The 14,540-nt window shown below is 41.7% G+C and overlaps 8 protein-coding genes and 2 pseudogenes across 9 annotated transcripts; 2 read left to right on the top strand and 8 right to left on the bottom strand.

The window, feature by feature from the left end:
- Positions 1 to 254: 254 nt before the first annotated feature.
- Positions 255 to 1,093, bottom strand: GstE4 (Glutathione S transferase E4). Its single transcript, NM_137482.4, has one exon. The coding sequence runs from the start codon at positions 1,064 to 1,066 to the stop codon at positions 398 to 400; it is 669 nt and encodes a 222-aa protein (NP_611326.1). The 5' UTR covers positions 1,067 to 1,093; the 3' UTR covers positions 255 to 397.
- Positions 1,094 to 1,591: 498 nt separating this feature from the next.
- CR43688 lies at positions 1,592 to 1,867 on the bottom strand (annotated as a pseudogene).
- Positions 1,868 to 2,043: 176 nt separating this feature from the next.
- CR43687 lies at positions 2,044 to 2,495 on the bottom strand (annotated as a pseudogene).
- Positions 2,496 to 2,873: 378 nt separating this feature from the next.
- Positions 2,874 to 3,628, bottom strand: GstE3 (Glutathione S transferase E3). The gene has a single exon (NM_137481.4). It carries the CDS (start codon positions 3,582 to 3,584, stop codon positions 2,922 to 2,924), a length of 663 nt encoding a protein of 220 aa, NP_611325.2. The 5' UTR covers positions 3,585 to 3,628; the 3' UTR covers positions 2,874 to 2,921.
- Positions 3,629 to 3,965: 337 nt separating this feature from the next.
- GstE2 (Glutathione S transferase E2) lies at positions 3,966 to 4,855 on the bottom strand. The gene has a single exon (NM_137480.4). The coding sequence runs from the start codon at positions 4,815 to 4,817 to the stop codon at positions 4,152 to 4,154; it is 666 nt and encodes a 221-aa protein (NP_611324.1). The 5' UTR covers positions 4,818 to 4,855; the 3' UTR covers positions 3,966 to 4,151.
- Positions 4,856 to 5,117: 262 nt separating this feature from the next.
- On the bottom strand, positions 5,118 to 5,948 carry GstE1 (Glutathione S transferase E1). Its single transcript, NM_137479.3, has one exon. It carries the CDS (start codon positions 5,907 to 5,909, stop codon positions 5,235 to 5,237), a length of 675 nt encoding a protein of 224 aa, NP_611323.1. The 5' UTR covers positions 5,910 to 5,948; the 3' UTR covers positions 5,118 to 5,234.
- Positions 5,822 to 7,703, top strand: GstE10 (Glutathione S transferase E10). Of its 2 annotated transcripts, NM_001299641.1 has the most exons (3): positions 5,822 to 5,841; positions 6,540 to 6,722; positions 6,773 to 7,703. In NM_001299641.1, exon 3 carries the CDS (start codon positions 6,876 to 6,878, stop codon positions 7,596 to 7,598), a length of 723 nt encoding a protein of 240 aa, NP_001286570.1. In that variant the 5' UTR covers positions 5,822 to 5,841; positions 6,540 to 6,722; positions 6,773 to 6,875; the 3' UTR covers positions 7,599 to 7,703. The 2 variants fall into 2 exon arrangements, with proteins under 2 accessions (NP_001286570.1, NP_611322.1); NM_137478.2 differs by lacking the exons at positions 5,822 to 5,841; positions 6,540 to 6,722 and having other exon boundaries at positions 6,815 to 7,703.
- Positions 7,704 to 9,058: 1,355 nt separating this feature from the next.
- Idgf5 (Imaginal disc growth factor 5) lies at positions 9,059 to 10,675 on the bottom strand. Its single transcript, NM_137477.4, has 3 exons — positions 10,504 to 10,675; positions 9,887 to 10,447; positions 9,059 to 9,820 (listed from the first exon to the last, which is right to left on the bottom strand). Exons 1-3 carry the CDS (start codon positions 10,631 to 10,633, stop codon positions 9,177 to 9,179), a joined length of 1,335 nt encoding a protein of 444 aa, NP_611321.3. The 5' UTR covers positions 10,634 to 10,675; the 3' UTR covers positions 9,059 to 9,176.
- A 3,036-nt stretch (positions 10,676 to 13,711) lies between these two features.
- BomS6 (Bomanin Short 6) lies at positions 13,712 to 13,988 on the top strand. Its single transcript, NM_176222.2, has 2 exons — positions 13,712 to 13,799; positions 13,879 to 13,988. The coding sequence occupies exons 1-2, from the start codon at positions 13,748 to 13,750 to the stop codon at positions 13,947 to 13,949; spliced, it is 123 nt and encodes a 40-aa protein (NP_788402.1). The 5' UTR covers positions 13,712 to 13,747; the 3' UTR covers positions 13,950 to 13,988.
- Positions 13,989 to 14,098: 110 nt separating this feature from the next.
- On the bottom strand, positions 14,099 to 14,382 carry BomS5 (Bomanin Short 5). The gene is made up of 2 exons (NM_144109.2): positions 14,301 to 14,382; positions 14,099 to 14,234 (listed from the first exon to the last, which is right to left on the bottom strand). Exons 1-2 carry the CDS (start codon positions 14,350 to 14,352, stop codon positions 14,164 to 14,166), a joined length of 123 nt encoding a protein of 40 aa, NP_652366.1. The 5' UTR covers positions 14,353 to 14,382; the 3' UTR covers positions 14,099 to 14,163.
- Positions 14,383 to 14,540: the final 158 nt, after the last annotated feature.

Raw genomic sequence — 14,540 nt, 5'->3', positions numbered from 1 at the left:
TAAGTACTTTCGTGAAAACAATCTAGAACTGACTCACTCAAATAATACTTTCGTGATTGTTGATAACAAGCTATCAAGTTGGTTTGCCATGATTCAAGTAAACATGTTAAAGACCTCGAACAAGTGGATAAGGTATTGTATGTCATGCAACAACTTCTATAGAACAATGGAAAAATACAGAAACTAATCCCCAGATAAACTAACCACCAGGCAAACTAGCCCACAGGTAACTAAAAGTAATAACAATACCTTTTAGGGGGGTGCTTTGCCTATTTAATTGCATAATTTGAACACAAAACAAAGAACATTTTTTTTTGTTTGCTAATATCAATTCTGTGAAAGCGATAATTTCCAATTAAAATGTTAAGCCATTTACTGTCGAAATCAAGACTAGTGCTTACGAAACTATGGTGAAGTTTTTGGACCTCAAGAGCTCCACGAACTGGGCAGCTCCTTTGCCATTGGCCTCCTCGTAGTAGGGCAGCTCCTTAAGCCTCTCCAGCCAGGCGGCAATCTTAGGGTACTTGGCCGGATCCAGCTCCAGGAAAACACCAATCGAGGTGATGGTCGATACGATGCTGAAATCGGCTATGGTCAACTGATCGCCGGCCACGAAGTCGTGATCATCGAGAAAGGTCTCTACGAAATCATAGACCTGAAGGATGTGATCCACCTGATTGCGGGGCAAGGTGGGCTCGCCGAAGAAGAGCACCGGACGGGTGAGTCTCCTTAGGGCAGACTCGAAGATGACACCCGACTCGAAGTGCATCAATTGGTCCACTTTGGCACGCTGCAGCAGATCCTTGGGATAGAGCTCATCGCTTGGCGCGTACTTTTCCACCAGATACGCCATGATGGCATGGGAGTCCCAGATGCAGGCATCATCGTCCTGCAGCAGTGGCACCGTGTGCTGTGGATTCTTCTTCGAGAAGTCCTCGCTAAAGTTCTCCTTCTCGAACAGATTGACGAACACAAATTCGAAGGGCAGATCCAGTGCCTTCAGGGTGAGCAGACATGCCCGTGTTGGCGGACTTGCGTCCAGGCCGTATAGCGATATCTTACCCATTCTCCAGCGAACTTACAAGTGAGTGGTCAGTACGGTAGCAGGACGATTATATAGCTAACCTGCCGGCCCTGGGAAACTGCCAAGCTGTCAATGGATTTTTAATTAAGTCCGCCCACCCCAACCAACCATACAAGCGGAATCCAAAAACCCACGTCCCCAGGAAACATTTTTTTTTTTTAAATTAAATTATTTACACTTAAATTGCAGCAATGAGTTGGCGTAAAAATAAGGACGTTAGTCCATATGGCCCAATATTTGAGTTTCGTATTAGAGTTTACCGCCATAGCAAAGTTAATAATATTTTTGATTATATCGTGCTTAAAACATTTTACGAAACTTGTGTATTTAATGCATTTCATTGCTGCTACATGGGTTTTTCTTCGAGTGTGGTCAATGCCAAACGTTTGTCAACAAATTTCTTTAATTAGCAGAGTATTAAAAATTTATGCAGCAACTCGATAATTGTGGGAAATGCTTCTTATAGAAGGCTCAGTTTGCCCTTCAGCAAGTCCACGAACTTCCTGGCCCCCACCCCATTGGCTTCCTCGTAGTAGGGCAACTCCTGGGCAACACCTTCAACCAGGCGGTGACCTTCGGATACTTATCCGACTCCAGGGGAACAAAAGCTGGCAGAGATTGACAGCAAAAATCAGCAACGGTCAGAGTTTCCCCGGTTATGTAGGGATTGTCCGCCAGGAAGGTCTCCAATTGGTCTCTCAATTTGTCATCAAGGATTTGTTAGGTGAGTATTTCACATGGGCTTAAGCTCAGTGCATCGGAGACTACTTCCAAAGAAAGAAACCGATCCGTTTGGGACTTTGGGACCAAAGTACGAGAAAATTGTTTCCATTGAGTTTTCTTGATAAAATACTTTGAGAGTTTTTTAAACAACATGCCTTGGTTTTGCGTAAATGTATCATATTCCATTTGTGATAAGTCTAATAATGCAAAGTTTCAATTCCATAAATTTTATAGTTTATTAGGAATTTTATGTAAAAAATAGTGTTTTTTTTTTTGCTCCGTCCGTTGGCCTCCTCGTAGTAGGGCAACCTCCTGATGCGCTGAGTCCAACCCGCCAACTTTGGGTATTTCGTGGCATCCAAATCACTGATTAGTATCGTACGTGAAAGCACTGCGATGACGTGGAAATCAGTGATGGTGTTGGGAACTTTCCAGCCAGAAAGTCATTGCTTTCCAGGAGCAGTTCAAGTGTCTTGTAGACCTCATCCAGTGCATCAAATCTAGCCTTGGGTATCTCTGTCTTGCCTCCCCCTCAACTGGGAAGCTCTCTTAAATTAAGAGAGTTTCGCTGTGCTGTAATGACTCGGCCAGTAAACCAAATTAGATGACATCAGCCAATATTTCCGTGCTCTTTTAGTTATCAGAGATTTTTGACGTAAGAGAGCTTTATATACGATTTTGGTTCAAAAGCTCTTACCGCCTGCTCTTTTTACATTCTAACAAACAATGCTTAGTTATCAGATATTGGTTATAACCCAGCAATTACCGCTAGCTAAATCAAAGTACTAAACTTATTGATTCACATGCATACTGTTGACCTCTTAGTAGTTTTAATAATAATTTAGTTTTACATATTTCTCTAAATATATAAGCGCCAAACATTTTTCATAAAAATTTCATTTAAAATCCATCAATCGTGTGCAAACTACATATGGTGATCCATATATCATATCTGCCTTCACATCTTATGCAGCAAACACAAAATAAACCAGTAGTTTCTCTTATCGATTCACTCAAAACAAGTTTGGACTGATATTAAGCAAAATTGTCGTACAAAAGTCAAGTCGTTATGATAATTGTTGTTCTTATTTATTTTTGTCTATACTAAAATGCCTTAAACAATAGTGAACTTTTTGCTCTTGATGAACTCGATGATTTGGGCAGCACGAGAGCCATTCGCTTCCTCGTAGTATGGCAGCTCCTTGATGCGCTTGATCCAGGCAGCCAGCTCGGGATACTTAGTGGCATCTACAGGCAGGAACACGAAAAATCCTGTCAAGCCGGCGATGACGTGGAAATCGGCAATGGTCAGGTTGTCGCCGGCCAGATAATTGCCATTCTCCAGAAACAGATTGAGGGACTTGTAGACACCCTCCAGGGCATCGATCCTCGCCTGTGGAATCTCCGTCTTGTTCTCCCAGAAGAGCGGAAAGGTGATAGCCCTTCCTGTCGAGGTCACCACGCTGGAGTCGTAGTGCAGACGCTGATCGACAATGGCTCGCTTCTTCAGATCCTTGGGGTATAGAGAATCATTCCGGCCGTACTTGCTCACCAGGTAGGAGTTAATAGCATGGCTGTCGGCCAAATAGAAACCATTATCATCCAGAGCGGGCACGGTGTGCAGGGGATTGATCTTGAGGAACTCTGGCTTCAGGTGCTCCTTCTCCATCAGATTGACGATCTTGTAGTCGAAGTCCAAATTCAAGGCTCTCAGCGTGAGCAGCACCGAACGGACCGGAGGACTACCGTCGATTCCGTAAAGCGTAAGTTTTCCCATGTCTGTAGTGTGCTGTAAGGCGATTGACTAGTAACTGCTTACTAAACGTCGAAACTTGGGGCTTTATATAGCCACCAGGTGGTGCTCTTCACTTAAGAGAGCTTTGCACATCTGTGATGACTCTGCAGTATGTCATACTCAATGCTTGGAACCCACATATCTCTTAGCTGTCGTATACGTAATATATATACACTTCACGTTTTAAAGCTTTACAATACAGAGCGCTTTTGGTCACATATTAAACATTTCTATTTGTTTACTCATCGTTTTGGGATTTAAAGACCATTGTCATAATTTAACCGATAAGCCAGTTGATTATATTAAACAGTGAAACAGCAATTTTTGGAAATTAACTATCTATAAGCAAAAAACTGATCATTTAAGTTTTTCCATCTATATATTTCTCTTTTATTATTTCTCTCTTTAGGATTCAGTACGTAATGATAGTTTTATTATGATTCTAAAAATGATAGGTTTTTGTTACAAATCAGTTGTAGTACTATTCGATTTGATTTGTTTTTATGGTATTTATGGCATTTGATGGTATTTTTTTTTTAATACAAATTACTATTGCTCCAGATTTAATACGGGTTTCAATAAATTGATATACTTCTTCAAGCCCCGCAGATTGTCTTCCTCATAGTGGGGCAACTTAGAGAGTCGTTCGAACCAAGCAGCCACCTTTGGATACTTTAACTCATCCAGATCAAGAACAGCGGCCAGCGAGGATGCAGTAGCTCCGCAGCATAAATCAGCTATGGTCAGTTGCGACCCGGTCAAATAGGGATTATCCCCTAGAAAGTTCTCCAAATGGCCATATGCATCTTTAATGTTGTCCACCTTCTCCTTGGGTACCAGGCTTACTTGGCGAAGAAAATAGGGTATACTGACATTTCGCAGCGACATAAACAGAATGCTGGCATCAAAGAACAAACGCTGATCCACCTGGGCGCGCAACACCAGATCCCTGGGATATAGCTCATCCGAATTGGCATACTTGTCCACCAGGTAGCAGACAATAGCATGTGAATCCCAGATAAGGGCACCATTATCTTCGAGGAGTGGTACGGTGTGCTGCGGGTTCTTTTTGAGGAACGCATCCTTAAAGTGATCTCCTGCCAGTAGATCCATTTCCTTGTATTCGTAGTCCAAGTTTAAGGCCCGCAAGGTCAGCTTGCAAGCGCGAACAGGAGGACTAATATCCATGCCATACAAAACCAATTTATCCGACATGATGCGATCACCAGAGAGACCCAAGTTCCACTAAATTTGCCACACACAGAAATCTAAACGAGCTTAACTAAACAACCCAATTGGGTGCGCTGAGCTTGCCCCATTTGTATCTTAAATAAACTTTTGTAATTGTACACTGACGATATCATAAATGAGCGATAAAAATATTACGGTCGGGTTCCCCAACTGTGAGATAATAATTACTGACTCAAGTCCCATATTAAAGTTTATAAATTTCAGTATTTATTATAAATTCAAATATTTAAATAAATATAAATTAAATAAAAAAATAAATTAAATATTTTATATATATGTTATATTTTATTGAAGAAGTTTACGTTTTAGAAATGGATGTGTATGTTGTTAATTGATGGAATTCAAACTTGTGAAATGTCATATTTAAATATAAGTTTAGTTTCACTTGTCGCCCAGCTTGGTCCACTTGCTGCGCAGGAAGGCGACGTAGCTCTGGGCCGGAGCTTCGTTGATCTCCTTGTAGTAGGGCAGCTTATTGAGGCGATCCAACCAGGCGGTGACCTTGGGATATGTAGCAGGATCTATGTCCACGGCAGCGGGCACGGCGCTTACAGTGGGTCCGGTGGACAGATCGGCTAGGGTTAGCGAATCGCCGGCCAGGTAGGGGCTGTTGCCCAGGAACGTCTCCAGCAGCTTCAGACCCTGGTGTACGGCGTCCAGTTTTTCCTGGGGCACTTCGGTAACACCGTTTATCCAAAACGGGCGGCTGACATTGGCTATACTGGCATAGATTACACTGGCATCGAAGAAGAGACGCTGATTGACGATCGCACGCTTGGCCAGATCCTTGGGATACAGCTCATCCGACTTGGCATACTTGTCCACCAAGTAGGCGGCAATGGCATGGGAGTCCCAGATGAAAGTGCCATTATCATCGAGCATCGGTACCGTGTGTTGGGGATTCTTCTTCACATATTCCTCGCTCAGGTGCTCGCCCGCCTGAAGATTCACCTCCTTGTACTCGTAGTCCAGATTCAGGACCTTTAGGGTAAGTTTGACGGTCCTCACACAGGGACTGAGATCTGTCCCATAGAGTACAATTCCAGAGCTCGACATGATACGTGTTGTTTACCCGTCAGTGTTTTTCTTTCGACTGATCTCTCTATTTACTGTACATATATACACACCTTATTGCCTCAAGCTTTTTGCTAAATGAGAGAGCATTTCGTAAATCTAAGATAAAAGCTCGAAACCATGTGTTAAACAGTTAAAAAAAAACCATATATATAATATGTATGCCTATTTCATCATAACAAACATTAATTACCCCCAACTGATAGTTCTGGAATCATCTATATGATACTAATTTTAAAACACCATATGCAGTGGTGAACTACAAAAAACATATACTCATCAAAAACAAAGTAGGTCTCTGTGAACTCAGGAACATTGGTTGTCAGAAGAAATTAATTTAATACAGTTACTTGTTTTATGATTTATTGTAATATACATCTATTTGAATCATGTAGAACCCATGTAAATTTACAATTCAAGTCTTCCTAACGAAGCTTGAAAGTTTCTAAAAGCTTAAAGCTTAAGTTAAGCTGGCATAAAGCTTATCGTTATTTTGGATAAAATTGTATGATCTGATACACAGAAGTAATAATATTAAACTCATAATTTTATAATTATATTTATATGAAAATGTTTGCATAGAAACACTGCTAATGAGTCTGGTTACTTTAGGTTTCGTTTGGACGTTTCTAGCAGTGTATATAAGTAGCCCCTTTGGTGCTCCAACTATGATCAAATAAATCACGGGGACATTGATCAAATATTGACACAGCTAATAGATAGCAGACCGACTTATCCCGGACATTAATAAACAATCAGGCAAACTTAAACTTGCAGCATTATGACGTCTTTGTGGTAATTATCAAGAAACTAAGTTTAATATCTAATCTTATCGCGTTTGAAAGAAATTTAAATTATTTAGACTGCCTTGAGTCAGTTGTGGATGGCACACTGTCTGCTACGAATCTCAATTCAACCAGCTAGAAGGCAATTAGTTAAGCAACCACAATGGCTAACCTGATTCTATATGGCACTGAGTCCAGTCCGCCGGTCCGTGCCGTTTTGTTGACCCTTCGTGCCCTCCAGCTGGACCATGAATTCCATACGCTGGACATGCAGGCCGGCGATCATCTGAAGCCGGATATGTTACGCAAGAATCCCCAGCACACGGTACCCATGCTGGAGGATGGTGAGTCATGCATTTGGGACTCACACGCCATCATCGGCTATCTGGTGAACAAGTACGCCCAGTCGGATGAGCTCTATCCAAAGGATCCGCTGAAGCGAGCTGTGGTGGATCAGCGGCTGCATTTCGAGACCGGTGTCCTTTTTCACGGCATCTTCAAGCAATTGCAGAGAGCTCTGTTCAAAGAGAATGCCACTGAGGTGCCCAAGGATCGTTTGGCTGAGTTGAAGGATGCCTACGCCTTGCTGGAGCAATTTCTGGCGGAGAATCCCTATGTGGCCGGTCCTCAGCTGACCATCGCCGATTTTAGCATTGTGGCCACCGTGAGCACTCTGCACCTGAGCTACTGTCCCGTGGATGCGACCAAATACCCCAAATTATCCGCCTGGTTGGCACGTATCTCCGCATTGCCCTTCTATGAGGAGGACAACTTGAGAGGAGCCCGCTTGTTGGCCGATAAGATTCGCTCCAAGCTGCCCAAGCAGTTTGACAAGCTGTGGCAAAAGGCCTTTGAGGACATCAAGAGCGGAGCTGGAAAACAGTGATGCGGAAGCCATTGTCGCATCGAAAAGAGAGCATTGCCCAAAGTAAAATTGTATGTTAAATGGTATTTAATATGATGTATTAAAACTTACGCTGCTGGCAAAATGATTTAAAATGTATATTATGTTTGAATAATCTTCTTTTTTTCCCAGTGTATAGGCTCACTATATACTGTTCTGAGTTAACTGAAGACTTTGTAGCCATCTAAGTGCTCTTGGCCGGTAAATGTCCTTGATGGCGAACATTTTTTTTATGTTGTATATAAATTACTATCTAGCGTGGAGTGCATTTCCAATGGCAACGCAGCCAAAAGTTTACAACTTTTTTGCGCTCATTAAAATTATAAAATTTTACCCTCCACAAAAGCGACACAAAATAGAAGAGGGCGGGGTAAATGAAAAGCGCAAAGTTTTCCTGCCGTGTCGTGCATGCTAAAGTTGTTAAATCATAATTAATTTATGACGGCGCCATCCGCCCAAGCAGCTAGCCAGCCCAGCTCCGCAGCAAACCCAACTCGCCCCCGTTTTATGCCACTTCCAAATTTGCCTCTTATCTGCGCTCGGGTCTCGAACTCCCCGCCCTTCGCTTGCTCCAAGTCCACAAAAAGGACGCGCCGTCGTTTAAAATACTCTTAAAAAAGGAGCCAAGTCTAAATACCTGCTGGGTGAAGTCCGTTTCCAAGCCCCACGGAAGTCCTGCAGGAGATGCTAACGTGAGCGGAAATTGGAGTCACGCAATCCGAAGATATTTCTTATGAAGCAAAAATTCCAAAACTTTTTGTTTTTATTTTGCAGATGTATGGAAATCTATAAAAAGTACATGAATTTTCCATTTGTTTCTTACTTATTTTCAATTTCTTCCCTACTTATAAACCTTTGTTGGCCTTAAAACACAAATTTTTTTAAAGCATTCCCTTCCTATTTAAGCCCCAAAGAAAAGAAAAAAAATCATAAGCTTTAACGTTTTTAGAAACTCGTGACTACTTTGTGGGCATCTCAGGAACTTACCTTGTGTCGCCGCGTTTTATGCGCCTCATTGCAACGGCGACGAGAAAGTGGTGGCAGGCAAACTAATTGGTTTAATTTCAACTTTTACTTTGGCCCAACCAGTCAGCATGCCACCCCTACTTACCCCAAACTCACCCCATCTCGCCCCGTCCACCAACCAACCCCCACATCCTTGCCAGCATGGCTCCCCGAAAATTCCACCCATCGTGTCAGTGGCATTTGAGAAGTTTGCTTTGCTTTACGCTCCGCCTGCCACTTCAGGACGCTTTTACTTTTTCTTTTTCGCTTCTACAGGATTCCACTTGGCCGGTTTATTTCCTGCTTTTTATTTTTTTTTTTTTATTTTGCTCACCGTTCTCGCATCTCAATTTATCCTAGTTTTCATTAAATGAACAAGCTGATTCTTATATTTCTAAAGAAAATATAATACTCGGAAGCCATTTGAAAGCTCGTTTACTATTTTAAATGAAATTTATTGCAATCCATGCATATTTCACAAAAATACACTAAAAAAGTAGAAGGATAATTGTGAAAGCTAGTAAATTTTAAATTCAAAGCAAATAGCTATTCTTTTTATAGCTTAAACTTGATGCTTCGCAGAATGGGAAATTTTTCGCCAGCACACTGACCACGAAAATCATCCATGGACAGGTCGTGGAAGGCCACTCCGCCCAATCCTTGGGCATGCACAAATCCGGCCTTAATGGCCGCCGTCAAGGGATCCTCGTAGCCCACCCATAGGCCATTCTCCCCTTGATCATCCGCTGCCCGGTACGCATAGATGCCAAAACGCTTGGTGGGATCGCCCACTTTGCGCAGATGGGGAACCTCGCGATCCTGTGGTTGCTGCTGCAGCAAATCACAAATCTCCGGCCAGCTAAGCAATCCTGGCGTAACAGTTTGCCTTCCCGGCGGTGCAGCTCCATTTGCCGCCGGAATTGGTGGATAGCCGGTGATGCCGGAGTTTCGGGTCATATTCCAAGCTCGACCATAACTGGTCACTCCCACGTGCAGTTTGTGGACACTGATTTCGGATGTCTGGTTCATCCAATACTGCACCTGGTACTGCACATTGTGACTGGGATCCCGATCGTACATGGCATACAATGGCGTGGGCAGATCTGCAACTTTGGGATCGCGTTCCGGCGTTTGGAAGTCATAGGTGCCCAGGTTGACGAAGTCCACGTTACTTAGAACCTTTGGAACATCAATAAAGACTAGGGATAGTAAAAGTAATGGTTAATATTGGCGAGATTCTCAATGGTTTCAATGATTATACTCACGTTCCGCTGAAACATGTGGCAACATACTGACGGTTAGCAGTTGGCCACCGCGTCGCAAATCGGATTGCAGCTCTTCGAGAAGTGTGGCAAACTGCTCACGATGCTCCTCGGACTTCTCGTCCACCGATGAGGAACTAAACCAGCCACGTAACGATCCCCATACCCTCTTAAACACGCCCTGCTGCAGTTTGGGCCTATTTTTGGGAAACTGCCAGGCGAGATCGATGCCATCGAAGCCGTTGTTGTTCAGTTCCGCCAAAACGCTTGCCTGAAAGCTTTTCCGATGCTCCGACTGTTCCAGTAATCTTAGATACTTGTCACTATCTGCCACGCCCTCGCTGTTCACATCCCGATCGCCGCCCACCGAAAGCAGGAAGCGAACATGCGGATATTTTTTGCGCAGAGCGGTAATGTGTCGATAATGCTGACGATCATTGGTCAACGAAGGATCCAAACTCTTGATCTTATAGGTTACGGCATCAATGCCCGCATAGCCGTAGACCAGAAAGTTGCAAAACTGTAGAGCGGGCTCCAGTTCAGCCAGCGACATTTGGGCGGGGCCTGAGATGAAGATAACCCCTGATCCACTTGGTTGATTAAAATCTGACAAAACTCACCTTCACGCACAAAACTCTGCGCATCGTAGAAGCACACCAGTTTTCCAACCTCTGCATATGTACTCTGGAAAAATGCCAAAAAACTGCAGAGCAATAACCCTAAAAATGGGTTCTTTTGAATCCACATCATGCACGGTAGTAACGCTTAGCTTCAAGTTAGATTCACAACTAATCTGGGACGACGCTTTGTTTTGATGAACATCAAACGAAAGAAGCGCTGATAAGACGGTGCTTTTATTGGTAAAAATTATAGATTATTATATGAAAAATTTAATGTAAATGAACCTAATTTCATTGCATACTTTTGAGTTGTGCAACCTAATTAAATATTTCTAGCTAAAAAGAATTCAATAAATTTCAAAGATACATAGAACATAACCCTTTTAAACCACAGATATGCATCTGTACAATTATTTGGAATGAAAGATTTCGAATTTCATTTGGACAGAGCTACTTAACCACCCTCCATTATCCATCCACACATTTGCCACAAACTGGCAAACAAACATCCACCAAACACCCACTCACTCACACATTAGTATCTCTCAAAGTAAAAAGTGGGTGGTCGGAATGAGTGGTTTGGGTTATCAAAGTGTCACTTCCACAACTTCAATGCCAATCCGAAGACCCTGCACTCAGCACCAATTTATCGATTCCCACAGGACAATAATGTTTGTTCATGCTCGTAACGCTTAAGCACATTAAAGCCCTCGACTTCAACGACGGAATGATGAGTTGTCGTCACTCCCCAGGAGCGGGCCACAATAACTGGGGGTCACCACCACCACGACCACCACTCATACATGGATGGCCATGTCCATGTCCATGTCCAAGTCCATGTCCTTCATCCCCCAGTTGATTAGCAATTTTGCTCACGTGACGGCAGGGGCTAAATGTGTTGACTGCCATGTCATTTGATGGAAATGGAAGGGTCAACTGTCAGGGGATGGGATCAGTGGTAAGTTGCTGCTTTTGCTTTGAAAATTTTTTTTTTTTTGGGAAAACCAGGTTCAATTGCTTGTTTGTCAGTCCCTTGGATAATTTACTTTGTGACAACGAGATATGGCTTCATTCGTTTTGAACATAACAAAATATCACTTAAGTATCATAAAGGGTTATTTGAAATCAAATTAAAATCGAGAAATTGTATCGAATTTGTAGTTAAGTAAACAACAGCACTGTGTTTTCTAATTAAACTATTGGTTGTGGCTTTCACCTGGGCAAACATGGAGCGCACTGACTGAGGGTAAGCGAAATGAATTTCAAGTTTATGCAAAAGGCCACAGTTGGTTGCATCATAAAGCCAAATGGTGAGAGCCATAAAACTAACCGCAGCACAAAAAAAAAGGACAATAAACGAAGCCAACGGTGGGGAAAAGCCAACAGGAATCAACAGAATGTAACCACAAGCACGGACGCTCAGGCAATCAACTAACAAAATGTACACATGTTCGGAAGCACTGCTTTCTACTTTCTAGTTGTTACTTTCTAACGCCCAGCCCAGCCCATTGGAAGTGCCACGCCCAATGAAATATGTTAGTTTTTTTATTATTATTATAAAGAAGTGCAGGCGTACTTGCTTATAAAGGAAGCTGCTAATGGGCTTGGAACCCATACAACTTATACCTCTTGGTCTGTATTAACCATGTCCTAAGTAGATCACTGTATCATTTAAATATAAAAGCACAGAAGATGTTTATGTATGTAAATAGTAAGTAAATAAAGAGACCATTTAATGTTTTATTTATTTTAAATTATGTTATTTCCTATCCAAGCCTGTCTTACTTTCTATGCTAGCAAAGTACGACCTCCCTTCCATGCTTCCCTTTCCTTCCATTGAATATTCCAACGGCTTTTCAATTTCTGTTCCATTTGAATTTATGGAGCATGAACATGAGCACTTGAGACCTGCGACTTGCCGCACTTAAACACCACTCCAAGGCCTTTGGCTGAAACATTTGGCCGGCTTTAAACGTGCCACAAAGGCAAAACTGGGCGCTGGCTTTAATTCCTGAATGAACCAACTCGACTCGATGATTAACATTTTTTTTTTCTTTTTTCGAGGAACATGTGGCAGCTGCCGCTGCCCGCAGCGCGTAATTAAATTGTTAACGTGCGCACGTGTCGGTTGGCCGTCTGTAGAGGCGCACATTTTCACATATTACGTATACGTACATGTGTACGCTCATTTGGCTCGAGTTCATTTATCCGTAATGCCATCTACGTTGACAAATGTGTGTGGAACAACAACAACGACAACAACAACAGCGTTTAGCGCATGCGGCACTAATCCTGGGTGAGTGGATGCTGGTTGACTGCGCTAAACCCTTTCTCCGCCCCATTTGCACTCACCTTTCTTCTGCTGCAAAACCACCCACCATCCCCCCCCCCACACACACACCCATCGAAAACCCCGACAATCGCCTTAAGCCCCACGAAACAGCCAAAAAACTCATTTTGCATGGAACTCGACTGGTGGTTTTTAATGCTTCATTGGCTTAATTGCCAGCCATGTGCAAAAACAAGTACATTGTGAAAAAAAACAATGTTTATTGCAATGAAAAGCAATAAATATTTTCTTTGAAAAAAAAACAGAAAACGGTCTAATTATTTATTAACTAACTAGTAAGCAGTGTAAGTTAGAATATGATATATAAAAAAGAAATAATGGTATATACCTTTGATAAAAACACAATAACAATTTTTCGTTTTTGAAATTTAAGGTTTTTCTTTTAGTGCACAAACAAAGTTACTTATAAACTGAATCAAACATACCCACCTACAGCAACTTTTTCAAAGTTAATTCGACCACAAACACGTTCATTTACCTTTGGCGACCACATAGATACACACATAGAAAACGAAAATTTAAGAAGTTAAATTCTTGCTAGTAAACTGCAGTGTCATTCGTTACGTTTTCAGTTGTTTCATTCTTTGTTTTTATATGCATTAAATAAGATATTTCAAAAGTGCTAGAATCGAATAAGTTAGATTTGAAATTTCCCTGGAATTAATAACTGCTTTGTGTGTTTGCCAATCACAGACAAAGATCTCTTTAAAGCTACTAAATCGCTGGGGATAGGCTGTTCAAATCAAGTTATGACGCATTTTTATATACTCCAGGGGTCATATTTTAATTGAAAAAGTGCGCAATTTGCTAATCAAACCGATTTGCGCGGCTATAAAAGAGACCTGTTTGAATCGATAGGCAATTTAGTCGCTGAATCGTCAAATCACAAACAATATGAAGCTGCTCTCGATTACTTTTCTCTTCGGACTTTTGGCTTTGGCTAGTGGTAAGTGCCAATGATGTGCTGTATAAATAATAAAAACCTATTTCTAATTGAAATCTTTTTTTTATTTATTTATTTCTAGCCAATCCCCTGAGTCCTGGCAATGTGATTATAAACGGCGACTGCAAAGTTTGCAATATACGCGGCGATTAGAATGTGGAAATCAGAATATGAAATAAACTAAAGTCACTGAAACACCAAAATGTTGTTTATTATTATAATTATTAACTTTTGCAGTTAGAAATGAAGTTCGAACTATTATAGTTTGCGTACTAATAAAATAAAAAAGACCATCACTTTATGCACAATCTGTATTTTTCATAAGTTTTATTGTAGTTACTAAACATCAAAGTTTTATAACTCCAATTTAGCCTCCGCGAACATTACAATGACGGCAATCTCCATTGATAATGACATTACCCGGATTTAACGGAGAAGCTATAGTAATAGTAGAAAAATAATTAGGATACTGGTTAAGGATGTATGAATCTTATAGATACTCACCCACTGCCATGGCGAGCAGACCGCATAGAAAGACCAAGGACATCCACTTCATATTGTTGGCAACGGTTGAAATGAAACTGATAAAAATTCACTTCATTGGTTTTCTTTTATAGGCACCTTTATGATGAAATTTAAATATCAGGTTTTTCCCGGATAGTACGTATCTCAGCTGTTGTAATCACACAAAAGTTGTGCCCAGTCTGGAAATGCCCTACAAAAAAAAATGTTGATAAGGCGATG

Source organism: Drosophila melanogaster, chromosome 2R (assembly GCF_000001215.4).
Source record: "Drosophila melanogaster chromosome 2R".
Classification (NCBI taxonomy): Eukaryota; Metazoa; Arthropoda; class Insecta; order Diptera; family Drosophilidae; genus Drosophila; species Drosophila melanogaster.
The sequence above is the reverse complement of the archived record's forward strand: the minus strand, read 5'-3'. Positions and strand labels throughout refer to the sequence as shown.

Excerpts from the sequence above, each read along its gene's own strand:
- Idgf5 (NM_137477.4), bottom strand. The coding sequence starts at position 10,633 with ATGATGTGGATTCAAAAGAACCCATTTTTAGGGTTATTGCTCTGCAGT. Across the intron at positions 10,448-10,503 it reads GCAGAGTTTTGTGCGTGAAG|GCCCCGCCCAAATGTCGCTG; the intron begins GTGAGTTTTGTC and ends TCTTCATCTCAG. Across the intron at positions 9,821-9,886 it reads GCCACATGTTTCAGCGGAAC|TCTTTATTGATGTTCCAAAG; the intron begins GTGAGTATAATC and ends TACTATCCCTAG.
- GstE3 (NM_137481.4), bottom strand. The coding sequence starts at position 3,584 with ATGGGAAAACTTACGCTTTACGGAATCGACGGTAGTCCTCCGGTCCGT.
- BomS5 (NM_144109.2), bottom strand. The coding sequence starts at position 14,352 with ATGAAGTGGATGTCCTTGGTCTTTCTATGCGGTCTGCTCGCCATGGCA. Across the intron at positions 14,235-14,300 it reads TCTGCTCGCCATGGCAGTGG|CTTCTCCGTTAAATCCGGGT; the intron begins GTGAGTATCTAT and ends CTATTACTATAG.
- GstE4 (NM_137482.4), bottom strand. The coding sequence starts at position 1,066 with ATGGGTAAGATATCGCTATACGGCCTGGACGCAAGTCCGCCAACACGG.
- BomS6 (NM_176222.2), top strand. The coding sequence starts at position 13,748 with ATGAAGCTGCTCTCGATTACTTTTCTCTTCGGACTTTTGGCTTTGGCT. Across the intron at positions 13,800-13,878 it reads ACTTTTGGCTTTGGCTAGTG|CCAATCCCCTGAGTCCTGGC; the intron begins GTAAGTGCCAAT and ends ATTTATTTCTAG.
- GstE1 (NM_137479.3), bottom strand. The coding sequence starts at position 5,909 with ATGTCGAGCTCTGGAATTGTACTCTATGGGACAGATCTCAGTCCCTGT.
- GstE10 (NM_001299641.1), top strand. The coding sequence starts at position 6,876 with ATGGCTAACCTGATTCTATATGGCACTGAGTCCAGTCCGCCGGTCCGT.
- GstE2 (NM_137480.4), bottom strand. The coding sequence starts at position 4,817 with ATGTCGGATAAATTGGTTTTGTATGGCATGGATATTAGTCCTCCTGTT.